Here is a 23,116-nt window from a genome sequence, read left to right on the forward strand (position 1 = left end):
TTCATGCCGATTTCATTGTGCTTTTAACGCCTACTGCGATCTTTATATTGCACTCTGCAGAGTAGGATGCAACGTTTAAAGGCTTGTTACGCTGTCCAACTTAGCCACAAATCAGTAAATTACCCAACATACCAACCACTGTATAGTCCCATACAGATAATTATAGGTTGGGGTGCATATCTCAACCACCATAGAAAAGGTACTTGCTTATCATTAAGCCTTTCATAAAAAGTAAAACTAGACATCTATTGAAAAGCTTCAACAGCTGTAATTAAAAGGCTTTTATCCATGCAAAGAATTAAATAATAGAATATTTTAGAATTGAATAAGAACACACAAATATCAAATGATCAATCCATGCTTAATTCAGCAAACCATGCGAAGAGATCCTTGAAAGAATTGACTACCCCCCTGAAAGCACCATAGAAAACTCATCTCTTTTACTCCAGTCATCAATCTGCTATTATAGTTTCAAAACACTAATGGCAAAGCCCAGAGGAAAATCAAAGATAGTTGTAAAGACAAAAACGGTATTAAATTATAAAATACTAAGAATCCCTTGAGCAGTTTGTAAAACATAGTTTGTTTAGAATGTGCCTTATGCACAATACATTTATAAATAACGAGGTCATACTTGGTCTGTTCAACAGATAACCGCCTGTCCTGATGTTGGAGAACATACTTCTAAGCCGAACATAAAAATTATAAATCTAATGAAGTCCCCTTGGATGTAGGCCTAGAGAAACTTCGATCATGGTTATTATTCAACAGGACATGATTTTGGTCTGCTGCCGAAGATCTGCATCATGTAACACGAATATTAGATTATTTCTTAAAGAAAAACACATCACTTGAATTAAAGACACCATATCTATTAAATAGTTATCATCCACTTAACTGACCACATCCTATAAGTAACTTTAGATTTGTGCCCTTTGCACTGGAGCTTTATACAATTGCTTTGATCCTAATCTCCACCATTCAAAAGTGGTACTACATCAATTACTAAATAGATCAGCTATAGGCAACCTAACTTCACCAAGAAAGAAAAGAATTTGGGTAAGGAATTTTGCTTTGGTGAAATACAGATTGCATTTTTCTAAAGAATCATTTATTGTAACCATTTTCATCAACTTCCTAAATGCATCATTTTCTTACTTGGAAAACCGGAATATTGATAGATTGTTGACATTAAAGTTGAATACATAGCTTTCACCATTGCATGTTCATCATATAGCAAATAAGCAGACTTTAATGAAAATGAATATGAAATATATAAATTTCTCATGTGCCTAGTAACTTACCAATCTACAAATAGAAAAATAGAAACAGATTGATGTTCTGCTCGTCACTTACCTTCTAACCAGTATTCTGCATACCAGCTGCTATGCCCTTCATTGTCAGAATCAAAGTGTCCTCCAGCCCTGGAGCATACTCACTTGTTGGATTCAACTTGACCAATTCATCTGCCGGTTTGGTTGAACTTTCCTTTGATAAATGAGGCCTCTGCTGACAATGGAAGTTGGGATCTCTTATTCTTTTCAAAGTATAAGCCTGACAAACATTCAGTGTTGTGATGTATGAGTCACGAAGTCTGAGCCGTTGTTTCAAGTATGGATCACCTTCAAGAAGGTCTTTGTGTCCAGCCACCTGCATAGAACAATGGCAATTTTGTTGATGATATTCTGTTTGTATAACCTTGGTACCAATTTAATTTTTGCCTTTTTATAGGTTTGCCATTTGCACAAGGTAAAGTGAGCAATTTACCTTGAGGAGGAGATCCTTGGTTTCTAGATAGATAGCTCTTAATTTTTCACCAAAGCTCCACAAATCTTCTGAAACCAATAATTTGTCATACAGAGAAGTAATACCTGGATCACCCTTTGCAAAAACCATTTCAACTAAGTCAATTGTAACCCGAAAGAATGGCCATTCATTGTACATCTCACGTAAAGTATGGAGATTTCTTATATCCTTGTCTAAAACATTCTTGAATGCTGCACCAAATCCTAGCCACACAGGAAGATGAAAACGAGTTTGTGTCCAAGCAAATATCCATGGGATGGCACGGAGTGACTCAATGCCTCCACTTGGCTTCCTTTTTGACGGGCGACTTCCAATGTTCATTCGACCATACTCTAATTCAGGAGTTGCCTGGCCAAAAAAGTCAGGAAATTTAATGCATGAAAGACTTAAATATCCCAAGGCAATGATCTATCTATTCATAGAAAACACGGAGGAAAAATGAAAATAATTTGGATATCGATACTCACGGAACGAAAATATTCAACAAATCTGCTCTCCTTGAAAACAATTGATCTGTACTCCTCAGTAGCAATAATGGCCATTTCATCCATCAATTTACGCCACTCAAGTTTTGGAGAAACCGGAGGATGCATTCCATGTTCCAGAGTGGCAGCAGTAAACCGCTGTAGAGTTCTGAAACACAAGTGTTCCTCACCAAATGACTGTTCTATGACTTCTCCTTGGACAGTGACCCTCAAGGAGCCATGGATTGTATCTGGGGGCTGAGACAATATAGCTAGATGGGTTGGACCACCTCCTCTTCCTACAGTTCCTCCACGACCATGGAACATTGTCAACTTCACACCAAATTCTTTAGCCACCTTTATAAGGTCCTCCTGGGCTTTGTACAATTGCCAAGCAGCAGACAGCCGACCAGCATCCTTACCAGAATCAGAATAGCCTATCATAACCTCTTGCTTTCCGTTGATTCTATTTCTGTACCAGTTAATTGAAAACAACCTAGCTAATGCAGCTGGAGCAGCATCTAGATCTGCCAGCTTTTCAAATAAGGGTACAACTCGTAAGGGTTTTCTCACATGGCATTCCCTTTGCAATAACTCAACTACTAAAACATCAGATGCTGCAGTTGCCATTGAAATTATATAAGCTCCAAAGTTGTCAGGTGGAAGCTCAGAAATCACATGAAATGTGTCTAGGACATCACGAATCTCATCTGTCTTTGGAAGGTCGGGCCCAAACAAAGGTCGTTTGCCTTGCAGTTCTAACAAGAGCCACTCTTGTCGTTTTTCCTCAGACCATTCTTTGTATGATCCAATACCCAAGTGTTTTGTAATTGCATCCATAACATCAGTGTGTCTCTCAGATTCCTGTCTGATATCCAACCTTACAAATGACAAACCAAATGTTGAAACTTGGCGCATAAAGTCAAGGAGACTGCCATCTGCAATTGGCTGGTCACCAGTAGAGCACAATGATCTATAGCAAAGTTCAAGTGGCTCCAAAAACTAGAACCAGACGAAATATCAGAAAAACAATCAACTCATCCAGTAAACATAAAATGAAAATAATATTGGAATCTAATTCCTGTGCTGTATTTTTTACCTGGTCAATACTTGTGAAGGTTGCTTCCTCTGGAATGTCAGATACTCCACTAGCTAGTATATGACGTGCACGTTCACGTGTTTGGTATAATTTGTCTCGTATATCTCCCAATATCACCCGAAAGGGCTCATTTGGAGGCACTTGTTTCCAAAATTCTGCAGCCAAGATACAGACAGGCAGATAATCAATAAACAGAGAGAATGGGAGGAAAAATAAGTCATGCACTTTTTAATAGAGGTCTACATAAGATATCCACAGCTGCAAATTACTTTGAGAAGTATATGCTATCTTTTAGTTCTCAAATTATAGAGGGCTGACCGATGTAATATACCTATGTAGTGCTTTGTATCTTTCTTTGAAGAACTAAAAAGCTGTAAGGCACGTTCTCTCAGTTCATCACTACAACGCCACATGGACAACTGCAAGGAACAGATATGCACGTGAAATAAAATGATCTGACCTGATGGATATACAGACATTGATACATTTTAAGCGATTTAAATGTAATTACTAAATGACAACTCAAAAAGGTTGATTTCATACCTCAAACATAAGATCTTCAATTTGAGAATAATATAAATTTGCTGCCATCATTCTTGCAAGCAAACACACATCCCTTGTAACTTCTGGAGTCACTCTGGGATTTCCTGCAACAGTAGACAGTGAAGAATTGATCATTACCAGTATCATGAAGTCTACAAAAGACTTAATGACCATCCCAGGGCATAAGAAAAAATAAAATAGGAAAATGGCAAACCCTAAACAACCAATTAAGCTGTGGGCATTTGAATTATATATACGAACCATCTCGATCACCTCCCATCCATGATGAGAATTGTATAAGAGGTGCATTATATGGCACTCTTTCATTTATCCCAATTGACTTAAGAGCAGTATCAATACGACGCAAGAATTTTGGCACTCCCTTCCATATGGTCTCATGAAAATAACTCATTCCTGCACGCATCTCATCTTGTGGAGTAGGAGGAGTGCGCCGGATTTCATCTGTTCGAAATGCAGCTTGAATCTGAAAACATTAAATAAAATATTGAGCACCAATCATCACACAGATTCAAATGGAGAAAGCAATTTACAAGTTAAATTTCATTACTGGAGATTCAAGCATACACTTCAACAGAACAACACTGAACTTAACCAAATACCAGAAAATGCTAATGCATCAGATTATAAGCTTTCCATATTCTTCATTATTCCCTTTATATGCTCTTTTTCAAATGTCTCGAAATGGATGCTTGCAAATAGATTATCAAATATTGCGTAAGCAGATAAGCTGGTGGAAACTAGTACTACATCATGCCAAAACCCTTCCTAAATATAAACCTACAAGTCTCATAGACCAAACATGCAGAATTGAAAACATCATGACATTAAAAAATAGAGCTAATCACAACTGTGCTATGGAAAAATGTAAATTGTACATCTTGGCTGGAAAACTATTGTAGACCTGATTGCAGGGCTTAGGGCTTGTAGACAATTTGTGTGCATGAAAATGCTGTTCAGATGTGCAACTGCACATTGCTACAGATGTATGCAGGAGAATTTATAGTGCTTCAAATTTTCTAGTCTTTAATATTCTTACAAAAAGATAAATCAAAATTTTTGAAAGTAGCAATATTTTACATTTTTCAAAAACTTTACTAAGTTTCTTTGGAAAAACAAAAAAAATCTAAAAACCTTATCAGTACTGAGAATTTTAATTTTTTCTCCAAAACATTGCATCCCTAGTAGTTTGAAAATAATGAACGTATATGCCGAGGAAGTTTAAATGACCAATATTTTCTAGTTTCAATCTTCTTGTAAAAAGATTAATCAAATTTTTTACAACGTTGCATTATTTTGCATTTTCAAAAACTTTATCAACTTTCTCAAGAAAACAAATAAAATCTTAAAACCTTACCAATACTGAAAATTCTCTTACAAATTAATCTCCCTGGTAATTTGCTGATATTTTCTGAATAAAACTATACCTACTAAGAAATATTCAGAAACTAAGATTAGTTTGCACAGACTACCAAGAAACCAATAAACAGAGGAAAAAACAAACTACCGATGGGCATGTGATCATGAGTTAATACTTAAAAGAGAAACAACTATTAGCATTCCCTGTTAATACTCGAGTCATTTGATGATTGCATGAATGCTTCCATGGATCACATTAATCAAGCAAAGTTTCCATAATATTAATAAATTCATCATCTATTTGCAGACCAAAGTAATACTGCATTTGAAAAAAGTGTGATTAATCACAAGTAATCACAACCTGCCGCATTTTTTATGCCAATACTGTATTTTTTCGTAGAGAGAATTCCTTTTTACTATTATATCGTTTTTGGGCTCATTTTAATGTTAGGAACAGTTGGAAGTCAGAAACAAAAAATACAGAGAAAAGATAGAACTTGTCATGTCATTGGCCCACACTCGAGTTTTTCAAAAAGTGATTTCCTTTTATATTATACTTTTTTGGGCTCAATTTAAAGCTTAGAGACAGAAAAACACAAAGTAAACACAGACAGGTCCCAGAACAGAAAAATACAAGATACTCTAATGAAGAATCGGGTGGAGAACACATGGCTACCCCTAAAATAATAAGCCAGAGACTCCACTAGCCATATAATGGAGAACAAATAATGAATGCTTCCTATATTAGGGCTATCTGTTTACGCAAACCCTCTTAGAGTAGGTAAACAAGATTTTTTGAAAGTTCTGTGCAATTTTTATAATTAGCATTTTAATAACGTATAACATCCATTTTCATTTATATGGACTATATTTGACATGAAACAACATTAGACTTTTTCTCCATTTTTTGATAAAGTTCATAGTCCCCAAGCTTTTGCCAAGTTTTTGTTTTAAACCCTAGTGATTGAATTTCATCTATAATTATTAATTTTATGATGCTGTGTTAATGCATGTAAAGATATGTGCAGCTACCATGATGCAAACAAACTCTCTGTACATTTACGTTAAATGGCAGCCAAAACAGAAGCATTGCATTGGAAATAGATGAGATGATCTCTAATAACTGAGCAACCAAATATGTCACGAAAACAAGAGACTGCATGGAATAAAGTATACAAAAAATGGACGAAAAAATTAGTTGAATAATAAAATCAGAAGCCATGAAAGGAAGACAGAAAATTTGCATTAAGAAGAAATATTAATTGCAGTGCCTTTGGTTTAAAATTCCAGGATTGCAAATTATGCTTTAAAGTTTATGCGAGTGACATGTACAGTGCCAAAAAGGCATTGACACCATCTGGCCATGTGCTACAACCACATCACTCAATGAAACTTTATTATTATGCATTCCTCTGATACAGAATGCAAGGAAAGTGAAAGGAAAAAAAAGTTTAACAAGGGCATCATGTGACAACATTATTTAAAGACTTTCTAAAAGAATAGTTTACTTATAACATTCTATGCATGATACTCCAAAATAAATATGTTGAGAGCAGAAATGCAGTACCAACGGAATTTATAATACCCAAGTACCCCACTTGACTAACTAATAAACAATAAGTTACCTCTCTCTGCAAAGCTTCATCTAACTCTTGCTTCTCATCTGGAGTAACATCTTTTGAATACAATTGTGACAAGCAATTCCGAATCCTGCAAAAAAACACAAATTTCTGTCTTGTTACATGTAATAACAACATTGTTATGAACGCCCAAGTCATTTTCATCTAGTATTCCTAATACATTCCTAAGCAAAACATTCCTTTTGTGAAATATTTGGTTATCAGCTCATCTCCATGGTGACATGATTTTCTCCCTGGGAAAGCCTCTCTGTGTTGCTTAACATTTATATCAATAAGAGATAAAATGCCTTTCACATTATTGGCATATAAGAAATGCTGAATAGCTTTGGTTTAATGCCAAGAGTAGATTATGCAGAAGTAGAACCTGGGGACAATAAAAACTGGCCCAGGGTTGACTTGACATCTCCAACTAACAATATATGGAGTTAGATTTTAAATGACAATTATTATGAAACCTGATGGTATTTCTGACACTTAATTACCTAGGAACATGGACTAATGCCAACAGCCCAGAGGCCAGAGAATGGTAGCTCTGTATAATATAAGATATTGCACTGGGCTTGCATAAAGTATTTGGATTGTAGGTATGAGAGACTCGAACAAGTTCTTTTTGAACTATGAGTCCTGATATTATTATTGGGTGCAGAAGCAAACTGACTAATCTTTATCAGTGGCCATTCTCTTGTTTTAAAAAACACTTTTTATGCAGAATTTTAAGTATTTTGATATCATTTTCTGTTTCAAAATTTACTGTCTTTCTCAACAAAAGAAACATGAAGTTCAAAAATAAAGAAGATATTAATTAGGATCAAACCTATGATGGAAGCTGTAGAGAAATATGTGACCACCATGAAGTAAATTAAGTTCAAAAGAAGATTAAAATGTAAGACTATTCAGAAGAAATTTTGGAATGCAGCCAACCAAAGATGAATAGCACAATTGTAGACTATATGAGGCTCAATCCACCATTAGTCAAAGGCCAAGGGAAATATAAAGAGGAGACATTGTAGATAGCTTCTCAATCGGCCACTCTAGAGAATGTTCTTGTGGGTTTGGGTTTAGCTCTTTATTGAATAGGTGAAGAAGACCATAAGGATATTATTGCTGTTATAACAAGGTATGCAAAGACTTTAGAAAACAGAACAGCAACTATCTTTAACCAAGAAAACAGGATTAACAAAGCTGTAAGAACTGAGGTTTACAAGGTTCAAATTTGTTAAGTTTGAGATTATGACTCTTATATTTGAGTTGGAGAATAAAAATGCAACAGGGTATCAATATGGACCCTGTGAAAATAGAGTTTCAGTATATGCCAGCAATAATGCATTCCAAAAAAAATACGGAAATTAAAAAATATCAAACATCAATAGCTTCCTAACTCTCCTGCTAACATGAAACTCTATTGTTTGATGATGATCAACTCATTTTCTCATTGATTTTCTTCCTGTTTCAGATATCTCAGTCAGTTACTTATAAGTAGTTACCATATTACTATTATGTTTTAATCCCCATCTTGGGTTAGTGTTTTATCCTTTGGGTATAAACTATAAAGGCTAAAATATTTGTATGATGGAAATATGATCTTGAATTTTTATCAATAATAAAAAGGGTAATGGAATAGCCACTCAGGCATATTATAAATGCAGAACAAGTTTTGTTGATTTTTGACAGTACCATCCCACTACACAAGCTTCGAGATTGGCTGCACAAATTTCTGTCTACATGCACAAACAAGATAATGGATGGCACTCAGGAAAACATACCTAGCATGTTTCTGTAGCAATGACCTCCGAACTGACTGCGTTGGGTGTGCAGTCAAAACCAAATCAACAGTCTGATTCTTTAAGGCATCAAAAACCTCTGCAGGTGATTTGCCCAGTTGATAAACTAGCCTTTTAAAAGTCTCTTCCAAATCTGATTCAGTTGTTGCAGAATTCTCATCTGCAAAATCTCCTTTTTTATGTTTAGTTCTGCGTCGATGAGCAATTTGAACTTCTTCGGCCAAATTTGCTAAATTAAGCATATGAGAAAATGAGCTTGCCACAACAATAGAATCTCCGGGATCCAAGCTCGTTAATACTCTTCCAAGCTCTTCTAGCTTGCCAGGATTGCCCTTTCCCTCATATTCTCCAGAAAGTTCATAGCAGTCCTGGACCTGCATGACAAGGGGTAGAATATGCTCAAGCACCTTAACAATGCAACTTGTAGTTTTTGGTTACATTAAAATAAAATATTTGTGCCACACTGCACAATGCACTAAAATAACTTCGAGGCTCTAAAAGCAAGACATGAGCCAGATGGCATTCAGATTATAAATTTTGAAGAACCGTAACTTTAAAATGCCAAATTGTGACATAAGCAAAGCCCTATTTAAACTTGAAAGTCAAAAGTCCCATATAAAATTATTCATTCACCAGCATACAAAGGATGTCACAGATATGTGGACTCTGGGAATTGTGAAGATGAGGAGAAGCCTCAAGTTTTAATAGTACACATCTTGATGGCATGGTCCATCCATCACAAGATAACTAAATGATAATAGGACAGAAAAGATGTAAAGAAGATGAAATAAAAGAAACATAATAACACTGTTCTATAATGTATTCAAACCTTCAAGTCAGAAGCTATACAAAGGCTTCAATTGCAGTTATTATTAACCAAAAAATGATTTACACAGAAAACCCTCTGACAGATCTTTCAAACTGAGAAAAAGGCATGAAGCTAAACACAGCATCAAATCTGATATGCAGCTTCAGGGTTTCATGCTACTCTATGTTTACTGTTTCTCTTTAGGTCCTGGCGTATGTGTGCTCTTAATGTTGGCTTTATTAGTGCTGGATGATACATACATGTGTGTCTGTTCAGTGTCAATCTGTTATACTTCTTTCATTGACCCTGTCTATATAACCCACTGCCCAAAAACATAATTGTGTATATGATGTTTTTTTTCCAAACGATGTCTCTAGCTCTAATGGCTTGACATAATAATTAGCCTCCAGATATTAGTATTGTACACTATCTTTTGGCATTTACTAAAATATCAAACAGTGTACACTATTCCAAAAGCACTCAAATAGTCTCAGCCAGAAGCTTGATGCATAGGCTTCAAGTGTGATTACTCCTGACAAAGAAATGATTTGCACAGATATCCCTCAAACAGCAAGTTTAAAAGCAGAAAAATGCAAGTAGCTGAATCCAGCGCTAGAATTTGTCATTTGCAGCTTTAGGCATTCAGTTGCAACTCTATGAATCTGTTTTATGTGCTCATAATGTTTGCATGATTAGTGCCAGCTGCTACATGCATGTATTTGTTAGTGTCAATCAATTACGATTCTTTCATAAACCTTGTTTCTATATATATATATATATATATAGACACACACACACACACATATATATTCTTTTGAAATGGCCAGTCTAGTCGTAGCTTGACATGAAAATCACTCTCCAGGTATTGGTATTGTAAGTGGTTCGTTTGGTTTTCTTTTTTTCTAAACATACATAGGGCCAAAAGAAGTGCCAATTTCTATCAATATAAAAAAGAAAACTCACAATAGCCCCTTTCTCACATTGCCGATTATGAGGAACATTATGCACAGAGAACACATTTGAAAAAAGGAATTTAGAACGGATGATCAACATAATTCTCATAAGTTCGATATAAAATTGTTGTGCACAGAATTTCCCCAAATCAGGCCATCAAAATGGTTGGTAAAGTCACAAGCAATGAAAACAGAACCTGATCAAAATTGACCAAGATATACAACATTTTATTCCTATATAAAGCTTATGAAAGGAAACAAGAGGTTGTTGTTAGTTCATTGCTCTCCCCCACCATAGACAATTTGTTCATAAAAGGATTGAAAGAATAGTACAATACATCAAGTTTACAATGGCGACAGAATAATGCACACAGGGAAGTGAAGAGATGCCTAACCACATGGCCTAAGATAAGGACACAAAGGCGCACACACTGAACAAAACAGATCATCCATCTATTCTTGTAGCTTCAACTTGCAAGTATATAAAATTATCACACCAATTGTGCGAATCCCAGCAATGTATAATATTTTGGATGTTTGCACACCCTTTTGCCATGCACATTCTCTCATTTGCCACCCCTAACCAAAAGCATTTGCCCCATCTTCACGCGCAGTGCATGAACTCCAAAGTTTATGCCATGACTTGTTCTTGTTAATGCATGAATTTCCACCTTTATCGAAAAGACTCCTTTGTGTGCTTCCATTGAAAGTCAAAGCTTTGGAAGCCCTAGACACGACTTCCCCAAAATTCTAGCTATTACAAGACTGTTAATAGATCTAGGATGACTTGCATTATAGAAGAAGACCAAAAGCTCCCATTTTTGTAAGTAAAAATGCCTAGAAATAGAAATATCTCACTGGCACAATGAATTTTAGAAGGAAAACATGCATGAATCTATAAGTTAACAAATTATTCAGTTGAAGACTGGAGGAAGACATCTTTTAAAAGTTCTCAAGAGGAAAGCCTCAAGGAACGGAACCAAAAACTGTTACTATTTTATGCTAAAGGCACAGCTCAGAATTATTGTTAGGATCCTTAAAACTAAAGACATGAAGTAAAAACTGCTTCTAATTTTTAGACCATTCAGCACCCTTATGTCCAAATCCAAGACACCTAGGCACTCTACTAACCTAAGAAAAGGAAAGAAATATGTCTCTTTTTTTCTCGTGCAGAGTCTCTTATATTGCTCCAAAACAAAAATTAAAGAGAAGCACAGGTACATTCAAAGGTTAAAGAAAATTGACACTGGAAAACAAACCCAATTATGCAATCAACTTAAGAAAAAAAAAATGCAACACTTGTAGAGTTGTTCGGGTAAGAAAAATCGGAGGAATTATGAAATGGAGAAATGCCCAATCAACCCAAACAGAGGTAGGGATGTTGAATCAGACTTGGAAAAACTGTTCTTCATAAGCTAGGGCAGAATTTAGGTCCGTCAGTCTAAGTGTTCTATTTGTTTAGTCATCCTCCTATAGGCTTCAAGATTATGATTCTCAATGAACTTTGATCTTACTCGACTATGGACTTGATGGGCTCTGTTTCCTTCTTCTAGAATCATAGTAAAATATTTTCTGATTCTCCCTTATTCTTTTCTCAAGATTAGGCTTCTTCCCTGATGATGAATCCTTTATTCAGGCCTGAACCAATGCAAACAAAATTTACCATGCAGTTGGAACCAGAAACTTAGCTTGCATAAAATTTATTCATATCTAGCAAAACTGGAAATGATAAGGACTTAGCTATTACAAAGGCTCTCTTTTGTGAATTGTATAGAAGCACAGAGATTATCCTCCATAATGCATCTAACTAGGTTAATATTGAAAATTCAACACCAATGTAAGCATTAAACACAAAGGCTGTTAATGAGTTTGAAGACCCAATAACGTTGCATGACAGAAATAAGTGGTATAACTAAGGCCACCTACTCTTTCAGCCTAAATGCTAAATAGGTTTATTTTTGCGAGTTTCAATGCCAGACCAAATTAAAAGGACTTGATTTTAGTATCAACTATGTAGTATGTCCACGAATTTGAGACCCAGCTAAATTATTAGCCCAGAAACGTATGCATAGAACTCAGACTAACCGTTGTAGTGCATCCTGAATCTGTACAATTTTGTAGCCTTCAATTACACACCATATGTAAAAGCTTTCGATTCAAGCATAAAATGCAATGGCCGTTCATGAGATTCAAACCCAACTAGTGATAACTAAATTACTTGGGCAGAAATGCCCGGTAGAACCAAGCTTACCCAATCATTTAAGCATAAGAAAAAGGCTATTTGTAAGTTAAAGAGCCAACTAAATTTGTTTCCCAGAAATGAATGGTAAGTCTAGACCATCCACTGTTTTGCAGACTAACTAGGTTAATTTGTGATATTGCTATCAGGATTTAACTGTGTTATTTTTTGAGTCAAACTCATTGACCCAAGTTTCATGAGCAGTGGTTCACATGAACCCATCTATCATGAGAATGAATGGAACACTTAGCACTCCTTGGAACTAGGTGATAGCAATATCACAATTTGACGTGCTAACTAGGTCAAGTTTTTAACCTTCAATAACAGATCATATGTAAGAGCATTTGATCCAAGAATAAAATACAACGAATATACAAGAATTTCAGGCCCAACTCCATTATTTGCGCAGAAATCTATGGTACCACTCAGACTACCCATTGTGATGTAGTCTGACTAGTTTAACTTTTTTAAACTAAGTCCAGAATAAAACCAGACAAAATAAAGGTATTTAGATTTGCATTTAAAAATCAACACAGTTTACAAAACGAAATTTTAATTTAGTTTAATTTAACTATTGATGAACACAAGTGTTCAAGAGTGACCAATCGAACTAATTGAAAGTACGTATTTCAAGAGTAGAGAAAGGGAATAACTAGTGCATTTCCATGAAAGTAAAGCAAGAATAGAATGTAGCTGAAAGCTCAAAAGAAATAAATGCCTCAAGCAGTAAAATTGGAACAATTTACAAACCGTCTCCTTGATCTCTTCTCCATGTAAGTCCTGTAGGATATCAAGAAACCGATCCAATAGTAGGGCATCATATTCGATGAGCTTGTCATCTTCAGACACTTTACCCGGAACAAGAAGCCTCATCTGAGCATCTATGGATGCCATTTTCTCTATGTTGTTGTTTCGAGCCATCTTGCAACTCAGATTGTGCTCCTTCGATGAAATCTGCAGTCTAGGCAAGCAGTCCCAAATTACGTTATAATCCTACTGCAAATTCGGATCAAAGACAAATGTCAGAAAATGTGGTAGAATCCACCAGTATGGAATAGCTAGACCATAGAATAGGCCTGAAGATATGAATTGGCGAGTCAAACAGAAGTAATGGTACTTAAAAAAAAGCAGACCTGGTGGTTATGAATTGAATCCTCAAACAAAACTGTTCTCCATCAGTAGGCTAGGATGCAATTACAACAGCCCAAGGCCTGCAAAATCGAAACAACCCAGATCCCACTTCAGAGAAATCAACAGGTTAAGTGTAAATTAAAAAGACGGTGCTCATGATCCTAAAACCATCCCGTGCTATCAAATAAAAAAACTCTCCAACTTGCCCATACTCTTTAATGAAAGGGGACCAATACTGTTTATCCTAAAATGGTAAACCACGCGTGAACATAAAGAAAAATCCAAAATTCAAGTGGCCAAGAGGCTTACACAGTTAATGAGTGGAAGTTCCAAGCAAGTATAAATAGAATTTTCCGGCCCAAAATGTCGGCCTCAATAAATCAATCACAAAAAAAAAGTCAATTTTGAACCCCTGAACGAATCATCGTCCTCTGGTAGAAATATTCAATGCCAGAAAGGAAGAGATATTAACCAAAAAATTGTCCGCGCTTATCCACGCCACATCCCATGCATTTACCCTTCGAATTCAGCTAAAAAGCCAAAACCACATGGCAGAAATTTTGTCCGACCATGAGAAGCTTCCCCACGAGACAGATTTTGCAAAATCAACTTGGCTTAGCAATTCCGTCAAATGGAATCTAGGTGGTATATTATTCGCACCATGGACACCCACAACTTCACGATTGAACACGTGTCCAACAACTTTAAAACTATATAATACTTAATAATAGATCTGGTTATACAAAAATATTGCAGAACAAGGACTTCAACTATTTATTCGAGGAAGATCAAGTGAAGAGATATGATATGATATGATAGATTTTAGTGACGTCCACAAGACTAAAGTAGTCTATGGGACCCATGCAATCACCGTCCCGAGTCAGGAGCCAAACTAGTCAGTTGCTTTCTCCATTTGAATCTATGAATCACTTGAGCCAAACTGACTATTCCACCCGAGGGTGATTGCATGGGTCCCACAGACTACTTTAGTCTCGTGGACATCATTAAAATCTATCATATCATATCATATCATATCGTAAGTATGTGAAGAAAGTATTAACTTTAGAAGCCGAGAGAGTTTCTTTGTTATTATTTTCCAATTTATAAGAAGAAACTGTATTAATCTTCGAATTACTTATCATAAGTATATGAAGAAAGTATGAAGAAATTGTATTAATCTTCGAGGTGTATTTTAAAAGGGTCTAATAGTTTTTTTTTGATGGAGGAGCTTGATACAAGTCCACGCATGTCCATTACATGATCCCGGCCTCATCCTTATAGTGTCAGAGCCTTGCACTCAGCAAGACTTGATTCCTAATGAGCTCTTTGTGAGCCATTCATCTTCACCAATAGATCAAGGACCCATTGACAAAGTGTCTAATATTCGAATATAAAATTCTATACTAATTTTATCATATTATTATTTTTAACCTTCTTTATATTATAATAATTTATGAATTTTTGTTTTCATGCAAGAAGTTGCATGAGTCTTTGCACTCTTGCATGAGTCTTTGCACTATTATATGGGTCTGCCACTAGGTCAAACATTATTATTTTTCTCCATCTTAAGAACTTGTAATATTCTTAACATGGAAGATGGGAATTTTATAGTAATTTTACTATGGAATCTGAATTTTCTAAATTTTTTATGGTTCTTAAGATGGAGAAAATTAGATTGTTTTAGCTAATTCAAAATTGATATTTTGTCATGTTTCATTACATACAACATTGAAAAATAAAGTCTATCCACAACCCTCCCTCATTAACAAGAGTTATGAATCCTAATTGTATATAATGTATAAAGAATTCATAAGATAAAAGAATTTATTTAATTATAGAACATTTACTTGTTTAAATTAATAATGTTTAAAATAATTATTTAATAATAAAAATAAAAGACAAATAATTAATGTGTAAGTGAAAACAAATAAAATAATATTTTTTGTTTGTAAAAGGAATATATTTTTAAAAATTGAAAAGTAATAATTAAAAAAATATTTTAATTTATTTAATTATGAAAGAGAAAATTAATTAAATAGTTAAGAAATCAATATAATTATTTAATTATAAATAGGAGGTGAGAGATAATTAAATAATTGAGATTATTTAATTAATGATGAGAGATGATAAATAAAAGAAGTACTGAAGATTAAAGTAATCAAATAATAATAAAAATATTTAATTAATATCAAAGAAATTAGAATAGTCTTAATTGATATAGTTTAATTAATGTCCATCATATGTGTTTTAATCAAGTATGAATTTTTGTTTTCATGCAAGAAGTTGCATGAGTCTTTGTACTACTCTTGTTTTCTTGGAATAAGTTGCATTAGTCTTCTTTTGAAGCCTAGGAAACTTGTAATATTCTTAACATTGAAGATGAAAAATTTATAGTAATTTTACCACGGAACATGGAATTTTATTTTTATTTGTTATAGTTCTTAAGATGGAGAAAATTAGATTGTTTTTGCTAATTCAAAATTGATATTTTGTCATTTTTCACTACATACAACATTGAAAAATGAAGACTATCCACAACCCTCCCTCATTAACAAAGGTTATAAGTCCTAATTGTATATAATGTATAAAGAATTAATAAGTTAAAAGAGTTTATTTAATTATAGAAAATTTAAATATTTATTTTAATAATGTTTAATATAATTATTAATAGTAAAAAATAAAACAAAAATAATTAATGTGTAAGTGAAAATAAATAAAATAATAATTTTTGTTTGTAAAAGAAATATATTTTTTTAAAATAGAAAATGAATAATTAAATAAATTATTTTAAGTTATTTAAGTATCGAAGAGAAAATTAATTATATAATTAAGAAATCAATATAATTATTTATTTATAAAAACTAGGAGGTGAGAGAAAATTAAATAATTGAGAATATTTAATTAATAAAGAGAGATGAAAAATAATAAAAAGAAGTAAATAATAAATATTATTTAATTATTTTACAAAGATTAAATTAATCAAATAATATAAATTATTTAATTAATATCAAAGAAATTAGAATAGCCTTAATTCATATAGTTTAATTAATGTCTATCATATGGGTTTTTAATTATATAATTCTATTTGATTGTTCTATTTGTGGACCTTATATAAAGCAATCTTTTTATCATTCAAAAAGTATCATAGTGCAATTCATGAGCCCTTCTCATCAAGCATGCATCTTTAAATCTAACTATTAGCATATCAAAGAACAAGCTACATTCAAGTATGGTTTCATGATTAATTTGTTTTTTATGATGAAGGCATTTCACTAAGATATCTTGGTTCAAGTCTTTGGGAAGGACCTTCAATAAAATAGAAATGTGGATGAGGTTAAAGGTACTTTTTAACAATAGAGAAATAATTGTGTTCCATAACTTACGGATAATAACTTAAGAATATAATTTGATAGGCATCAGTGAAGATGATACACTACAATTGAAGTAAAAGCTATGTTATGCTTCTTTGAATTTACTATGCTTCTCGCTACTTAATTATTTGCGATATAACTAAAATTGAAATTGAAATGAAGATATATATATATATATTTCATAGTTTTTCACTAAATTCATTAAGAAATTCATGGATAAAAATGGTTTAAATAGAGGTCATTTTTGTGATTTTGGTTAACTCAATAATGTAGGATAGATAGGTGGCTTTTACCTATGAATAGTAGTTAAATTTGAGTGTGTTGATCTTTCTATTGGCTGACTATTGTAGTTGTTTTTCATTTATGCAATAATATACTACAATCTATTGTAAAATAACCATAGGTAACGAAGATATAAATATGAACCATCTTCTGCATATAATAAATTAAAGAAAGCAGATTATATCTTTTTGTAGATGCTTAAAATTCTCCCAAACACTATACTAAGGTATTTAATATTTCATGTAACACTATAGTTAATTATCTAATAACTATTTATATTTGTTAGGTTCATCTACCTATTTAATTCAATTTACTTAGTTTTTGAATTAAATTCCAATACAAGTCCCTAACGTATTAAATTTAATTTAATACATGTTTGCTTCATATATCCCTTTTTTAAATAAATAATATTTATTTAATTCCACATGATTAAATCTTCTTAACCCACCATTAGATTAAATCTTGTTTGATTTTATCATATAAACCCATACCTAAAACATAGTCTACCACCCATAACTTTCATTATCCTAAGCCTACTAACCAATTAACTAAGGTTAATTAGTCTAAAAAGTGTTTTGACCCCATTTTAGTGCCTAAAGGGTTACTCACACATTTGTGAGCAACTCATCCCAAGAAAGCCACCAACTTCCTTAATTTATCCAACTCCTCTATTACACCTTTGTGCCCCACTCATTTCCCCAATGTTGATCAGACATGTGTGAGCAACCTTAGGCCACTCAAAGCTTAAAGGCTTGGTTGACTTTTGCATGACTTGTCTTTTTACCCATGTGTCTACCTTATGACACCTATGTGGATGTCACATAGATGGCACCTCCTCAAGGTCCTTGTCAAACCTATAAATAATGCCCTTGTCTCAAGCATTATAATCCCCCATTTTTGCATGTAGAGTTATTATGCTAGGATTTTCTTCAGGTTTTCTTGCATTTTGTTACTAACCTTGTTCGATAGATGTTTTAGTTGCATTTCATACTTGTATCTTGCATTTTCTCCTGCATCTTACATTTCCATTTAGTGTGGTTTTGAGAGTGATTGATTCCAAAACTAGCTCTTGAACAACATTCTTTCATCCTCATTTAGTTTAAGTTCCATTCACCCTTGCATTGCATTTCATCTTATTTGTGGGATTCTTGTTGTGTTTTGGGAGAGCACAACCACATGCCACAATCTTGAGTAAACCAACAAGCCTATTTTGGGTGCACTTGTTGAGTTGCTCCAAGGTTGTGCGGAGACTCAACTTCTTGGTTTTGTAGCTTAGTAGAACTCAAGGTATTGTTGCTTAGCATTCTCATTTTCTTGATATGTATATTCTTGTTGTAGCTAACATTTATCTTGTTTAAGCATGATCCCAACATATAGGTTTTTGCATATACATTTTGGTATTCTTGGTGGGATCTGTGTCCCTTTTTACACTTAAATTTCAACAAAAAAATCACATTATCAGGTCTAAAATTGTGTGTTTGTGCAACATGTAGTGTCATCTTAGTAGAAGCCTTTTGGCATTTGCAGAAAGCCTGAACTTTGGTGTCTACTCAGCTAGTAGTTTGGTGTCTCCACCTCACTAGAAATTGGACCCTTTGTATTTTGTGTTCTATCATTTATGCAGATTGGCATTTGTGATTTTTGGCTTCTTCGTCTAAACTCTAGCATCTCTGTAGTTTCACATTTTACACTTATTTCTTAAACATTTGAATTTATTTTCCAACATTTTAATAGTTTTTAGTCTATGGTTTTAGTAGTAAGATATAATCAAACACTATAAAAATGTTGTTAAAATCATTTGTTAATACTTGAAGTTATTATTTTGTATCTATTTTTTAACTCTATCATTCACACAAATTTTGGTTTGGCATCTTTGAAGTTTTTTGTTTGCTCATTGTTGTCTCTATTGTTTAGCATCTACAAATTTACTCTAGCATTTGTGCTTGGAAAGTAATAAGTATTAGGTATAGTAGTTAATTCTATTTTTTAGAATCTCAATGATTTTAAAGTTATCGCTGCAAGGATTGGTGTTTGTGCATGTTTTCTATCGCCTATGCAAATTCTTTAACTTTGTTATTTCAAGTCATAATTTTTATTGCACATTCTAGTTTTTACATTATATCACTATGATTACTGGTCAGTTTACTAGCAAGTTCATGCATTTGGAGGACATAAACTTGGAAAATACACTTGCATGATTTAAACACTTGTCCTTTGAATGTATGTTGCAATAAAATCTTAAAATCAAACATCCTCTTGAATGCTTAAGGTTTAAAACAATCCAATTAAATTGTGAATGCCTTAAAGAAATTACAAACTTTTCCTTGGAATGAATGCTTAAGAAATGAATTGACACATCTATTGGAATGAATGTTAATTGAATGAACGAATCACTTTTTGCTTTGTAGAGAAATTGATATATCTTGAGTGCAGTAAACACACATTTACTTGCTTTATGGGAGTGTCATTTGCCAATTAGATAGTTTAGTTTCTCTAATTAGGTTTTGTTGGTGTAAATAAGTATTTACTATTTACACTTTACTTAAGTTTACTTACAATAATTCATTTTAATATTAGTTGTCATATAGATGCCTAGGAGTTTGCACTTTATTTGAGCACATGTTGTCTCACACCTCTCTTTGTGTGATACACCTTTATGTTCTTATCCTCTCATTATTGCATGTACTTGCATGCACAATGGAGGGTAATCCACCTTTAGAGGACATGTGCTTAGTTGTTATACTTAGCACCTACATGACTCCTAGTTATCATGTATTGCCTATATATTCAGATAATTCTACATGCATTGCATTTAAATCTAAATTAGGCACAAGCATTGTACTATTGATCATTATTGACTTAATCAATTGAGCATCATCTTGTCTATCTCTATTTTTCTATCTCTTGAGCTTGTAGATCTTCTCATTTCATTCATTTTCTTAGGTATATTCTTACATGGTATCAGAGATTGAGACAAATTCTTACATGGTATCAGAGCTTGAAGTAGATTCTTATATGGTATCAGATCCAAAGGAGTGTTTCATTGCATCTTGACTGGTCAACATATTAAGTCAACCTAAAACCCAACATCAGTAAACCACACATCACATAAAGTACATAACAAATGTAGCTTTCTTAATTCATTAGGTTTTGAAAACATAAAAGTTTAATTTCCACTATTGGGTTTTCAAATTTTCATTTTCCAAAAGTAATTGAAATCAATAAAGGTTTCATATGTTGTATTGATCAATAACATGTCTCAAGTTTGTACCCGAGATTAACTTTACCTTCCAAATAGATAGATATATAAATTTCATCAAAAGATAACCTTTATGGGACGAATATCTTCATTAAAGAATATACCCCTAAAATCTATTTACTAATATTTATAAGCTCCCTCAATAGATAAATGATCATTTAATTAAATCAATATTAGTTTAAAAATAAATAAATCAAATATACCTTGTCTGAATTAAAACAAAAATCAATTTCCAAATATTCTAATTAAGTAAACTAAATATGTTTTTAATAAATATTAAATAATAACTTATTAAATTATTTATTTTTAAAAAAATAAAAAAAAATGGTGAATGACCAAAGCCTTGATTAATATTATAGAAAATAAAAAGGTTTACAATGGCTTAGCTCTGTTCAAGTAGGCACTAATAGGAAAGAACGAAGAAGAAAACCTCCAGTCTAGCCTAGGACATAAGTCCTATATTATTACAAATTTAAAAGGGGCATACCCTAGTGAAAATAATACTTGTAAATTGTTTTACAAAATTAAGGGATTAATCCCTTCTGAAAATATACATCACATCTGAAAGTTAAGCATACAAAGTTTGTTGAATTGATATAGTTCATATTCCTGATGTGAAAGATACTTCACCATCGAACAATCCTCTTCTTCATGTTGGACTAGGTAAAAAATATGTTAGCAAACAAGCGAGAACACAAGAGAGAATATTTTTTATCCAGATAATATGTATGTGATTCTATACCATGAATATGAGAAAAAAAAAAATGATTCTTTCTATAAGATATACTCTTGGCAAGCTTACCAAATGATATCATAAATCAAGAATCATCATACAAGATAAAGTTATCAAAGCACTACCCATTATAATAATCTAAAGTAATGAAAATAATAAAAGAGGGAAAAATTATTATTAAATTATTAATAAAATAATATTAATATTATTTAATAATTATTATTATCAATTTAATAATATAATAAAAATTATTAATACTTAATAATAATATTTAATATTAATCATATTAATTAATATATATAAATAACTATATTATTAAAAAATTAATAATTATAAACCTAACAAAATGAAATCGCAATGACATCTACGTTCTAAGGCTCATCGACCACTACAAGAGCAGTTTTGGCTGCTTGGGCATCCTTGGCTGCCTTCACAGCTAAGCTGCGTAGCAACATGGGTCGGGTGGAGGTAATGGCCCCTGAACCCATTTAATATTATATAATTTTTTTAAATCAAAACACAAAACAAAGCCTCCCGTACAAAAATCAAATTTTCTTTATAAATATTCATTGATAGCAAAACACAATAAAACTATCAAAATACAATTACCATATATATATATATATATATATATATATATATATATATATATATATATATATATATATATATATATATATATATATATATATATATATATATATATATATATATATATATATATATATATATATATATATATATATATATATATATATATATAAAGTTTTCTCACTCGCGAATCTAATAGGAAAAAAAGTAGAAACTACCAAAATTGTAAAATTTAATTTCTGGTATTCCTTTTTCAAACATTATTTCGAATCCAAACAATCAAATTATGAATCTCCAAAACTATCAAACAAGGGTCTCCAATATTAAATATATTCGCAAATATTTTTCAAGAATGATAAATTTCATCACAAGGGTTTCAATCCCAACTAAGTTCTGAAAACATATCCATTCAAACACGGAGAAGACAGAGAGATTTCAAAGTGGAAATTGTTGCGCAAAACTCAAAAGATCCTACCTTGATTTGATGCTAATCGATCAGATGCTCAAAGCTCACAAGAAATTCTCATCCTTTCGAAAACCCTTTTTCTCAAAAATTTGCTCCTCCAAACTTTGTGTGGAGAAATGAGCTTTGGTTTCCTAATAAAGAGCCTTCTCCCTTTAGGATTTCGGTTTTGCAATCATGCAAAAACTTTTTCTTTATTATTTTATCTTATTTTTATTTCATGTGCAAACTTTTTGCATTTTAATTAAATTAAACTTTATTAAATTTATTCTTTCTCTCTTTCATTAAATCACAAGAAGTTTTTAATAAATTATTTATTAATTTAACTAATAATAATAGTTAGAGTTTATTATAAAATAAAAAATCCTAAATAAATTAATATTAAATTAAATAAACATAATTGTGCCAAAATTAGAACTTTCAATTAAATATTTTAAATTTAATTCTTTTACTTAATTAATTTCCCAATTAATTAATTTTTTTCTTTATAAGATTCTCTTTAAATTAAATCATTTAATCATCTTTTAATTTGATTTAGCTATAACTAAAAATCACAGCATACCACAAACTAAAAAT

At 32.5% G+C, this 23,116-nt stretch overlaps 1 protein-coding gene across 12 annotated transcripts; it reads right to left on the minus strand.

Annotated features, from left to right (window-relative positions):
- Positions 1 to 513: 513 nt before the first annotated feature.
- Positions 514 to 14,464, minus strand: LOC149550421 (phosphoenolpyruvate carboxylase). 12 transcript variants are annotated; one of them, XM_089793450.1, is made up of 13 exons: positions 14,314 to 14,464; positions 13,844 to 13,921; positions 13,461 to 13,706; positions 8,693 to 9,084; positions 6,915 to 6,999; positions 4,174 to 4,396; positions 3,913 to 4,016; positions 3,701 to 3,788; positions 3,370 to 3,524; positions 2,274 to 3,272; positions 1,768 to 2,154; positions 1,357 to 1,650; positions 514 to 799 (listed from the first exon to the last, which is right to left on the minus strand). In XM_089793450.1, exons 3-12 carry the CDS (start codon positions 13,629 to 13,631, stop codon positions 1,360 to 1,362), a joined length of 2,895 nt encoding a protein of 964 aa, XP_089649576.1. In that variant the 5' UTR covers positions 13,632 to 13,706; positions 13,844 to 13,921; positions 14,314 to 14,464; the 3' UTR covers positions 514 to 799; positions 1,357 to 1,359. The 12 variants fall into 12 exon arrangements, with proteins under 12 accessions (XP_089649576.1, XP_089649570.1, XP_089649572.1 ...); XM_089793444.1 differs by having other exon boundaries at positions 14,151 to 14,464; XM_089793446.1 differs by having other exon boundaries at positions 13,461 to 13,671; positions 14,151 to 14,458.
- Positions 14,465 to 23,116: the final 8,652 nt, after the last annotated feature.

Source organism: Cupressus sempervirens, chromosome 7 (assembly GCF_028749045.1).
Source record: "Cupressus sempervirens isolate cs-2001-9-10 chromosome 7, ASM2874904v1, whole genome shotgun sequence".
Classification (NCBI taxonomy): Eukaryota; Viridiplantae; Streptophyta; class Pinopsida; order Cupressales; family Cupressaceae; genus Cupressus; species Cupressus sempervirens.

Coding starts and splice junctions, on each gene's coding strand:
- LOC149550421 (XM_089793450.1), bottom strand. CDS start 13,631: ATGGCTCGAAACAACAACATAGAGAAAATGGCATCCATAGATGCTCAG. Junction 3,525..3,700: donor AGATACAAAGCACTACATAG/GTATATTACATC, acceptor TCTTGGCTGCAG/AATTTTGGAAACAAGTGCCT. Junction 1,651..1,767: donor CCAAGGATCTCCTCCTCAAG/GTAAATTGCTCA, acceptor TGTTCTATGCAG/GTGGCTGGACACAAAGACCT.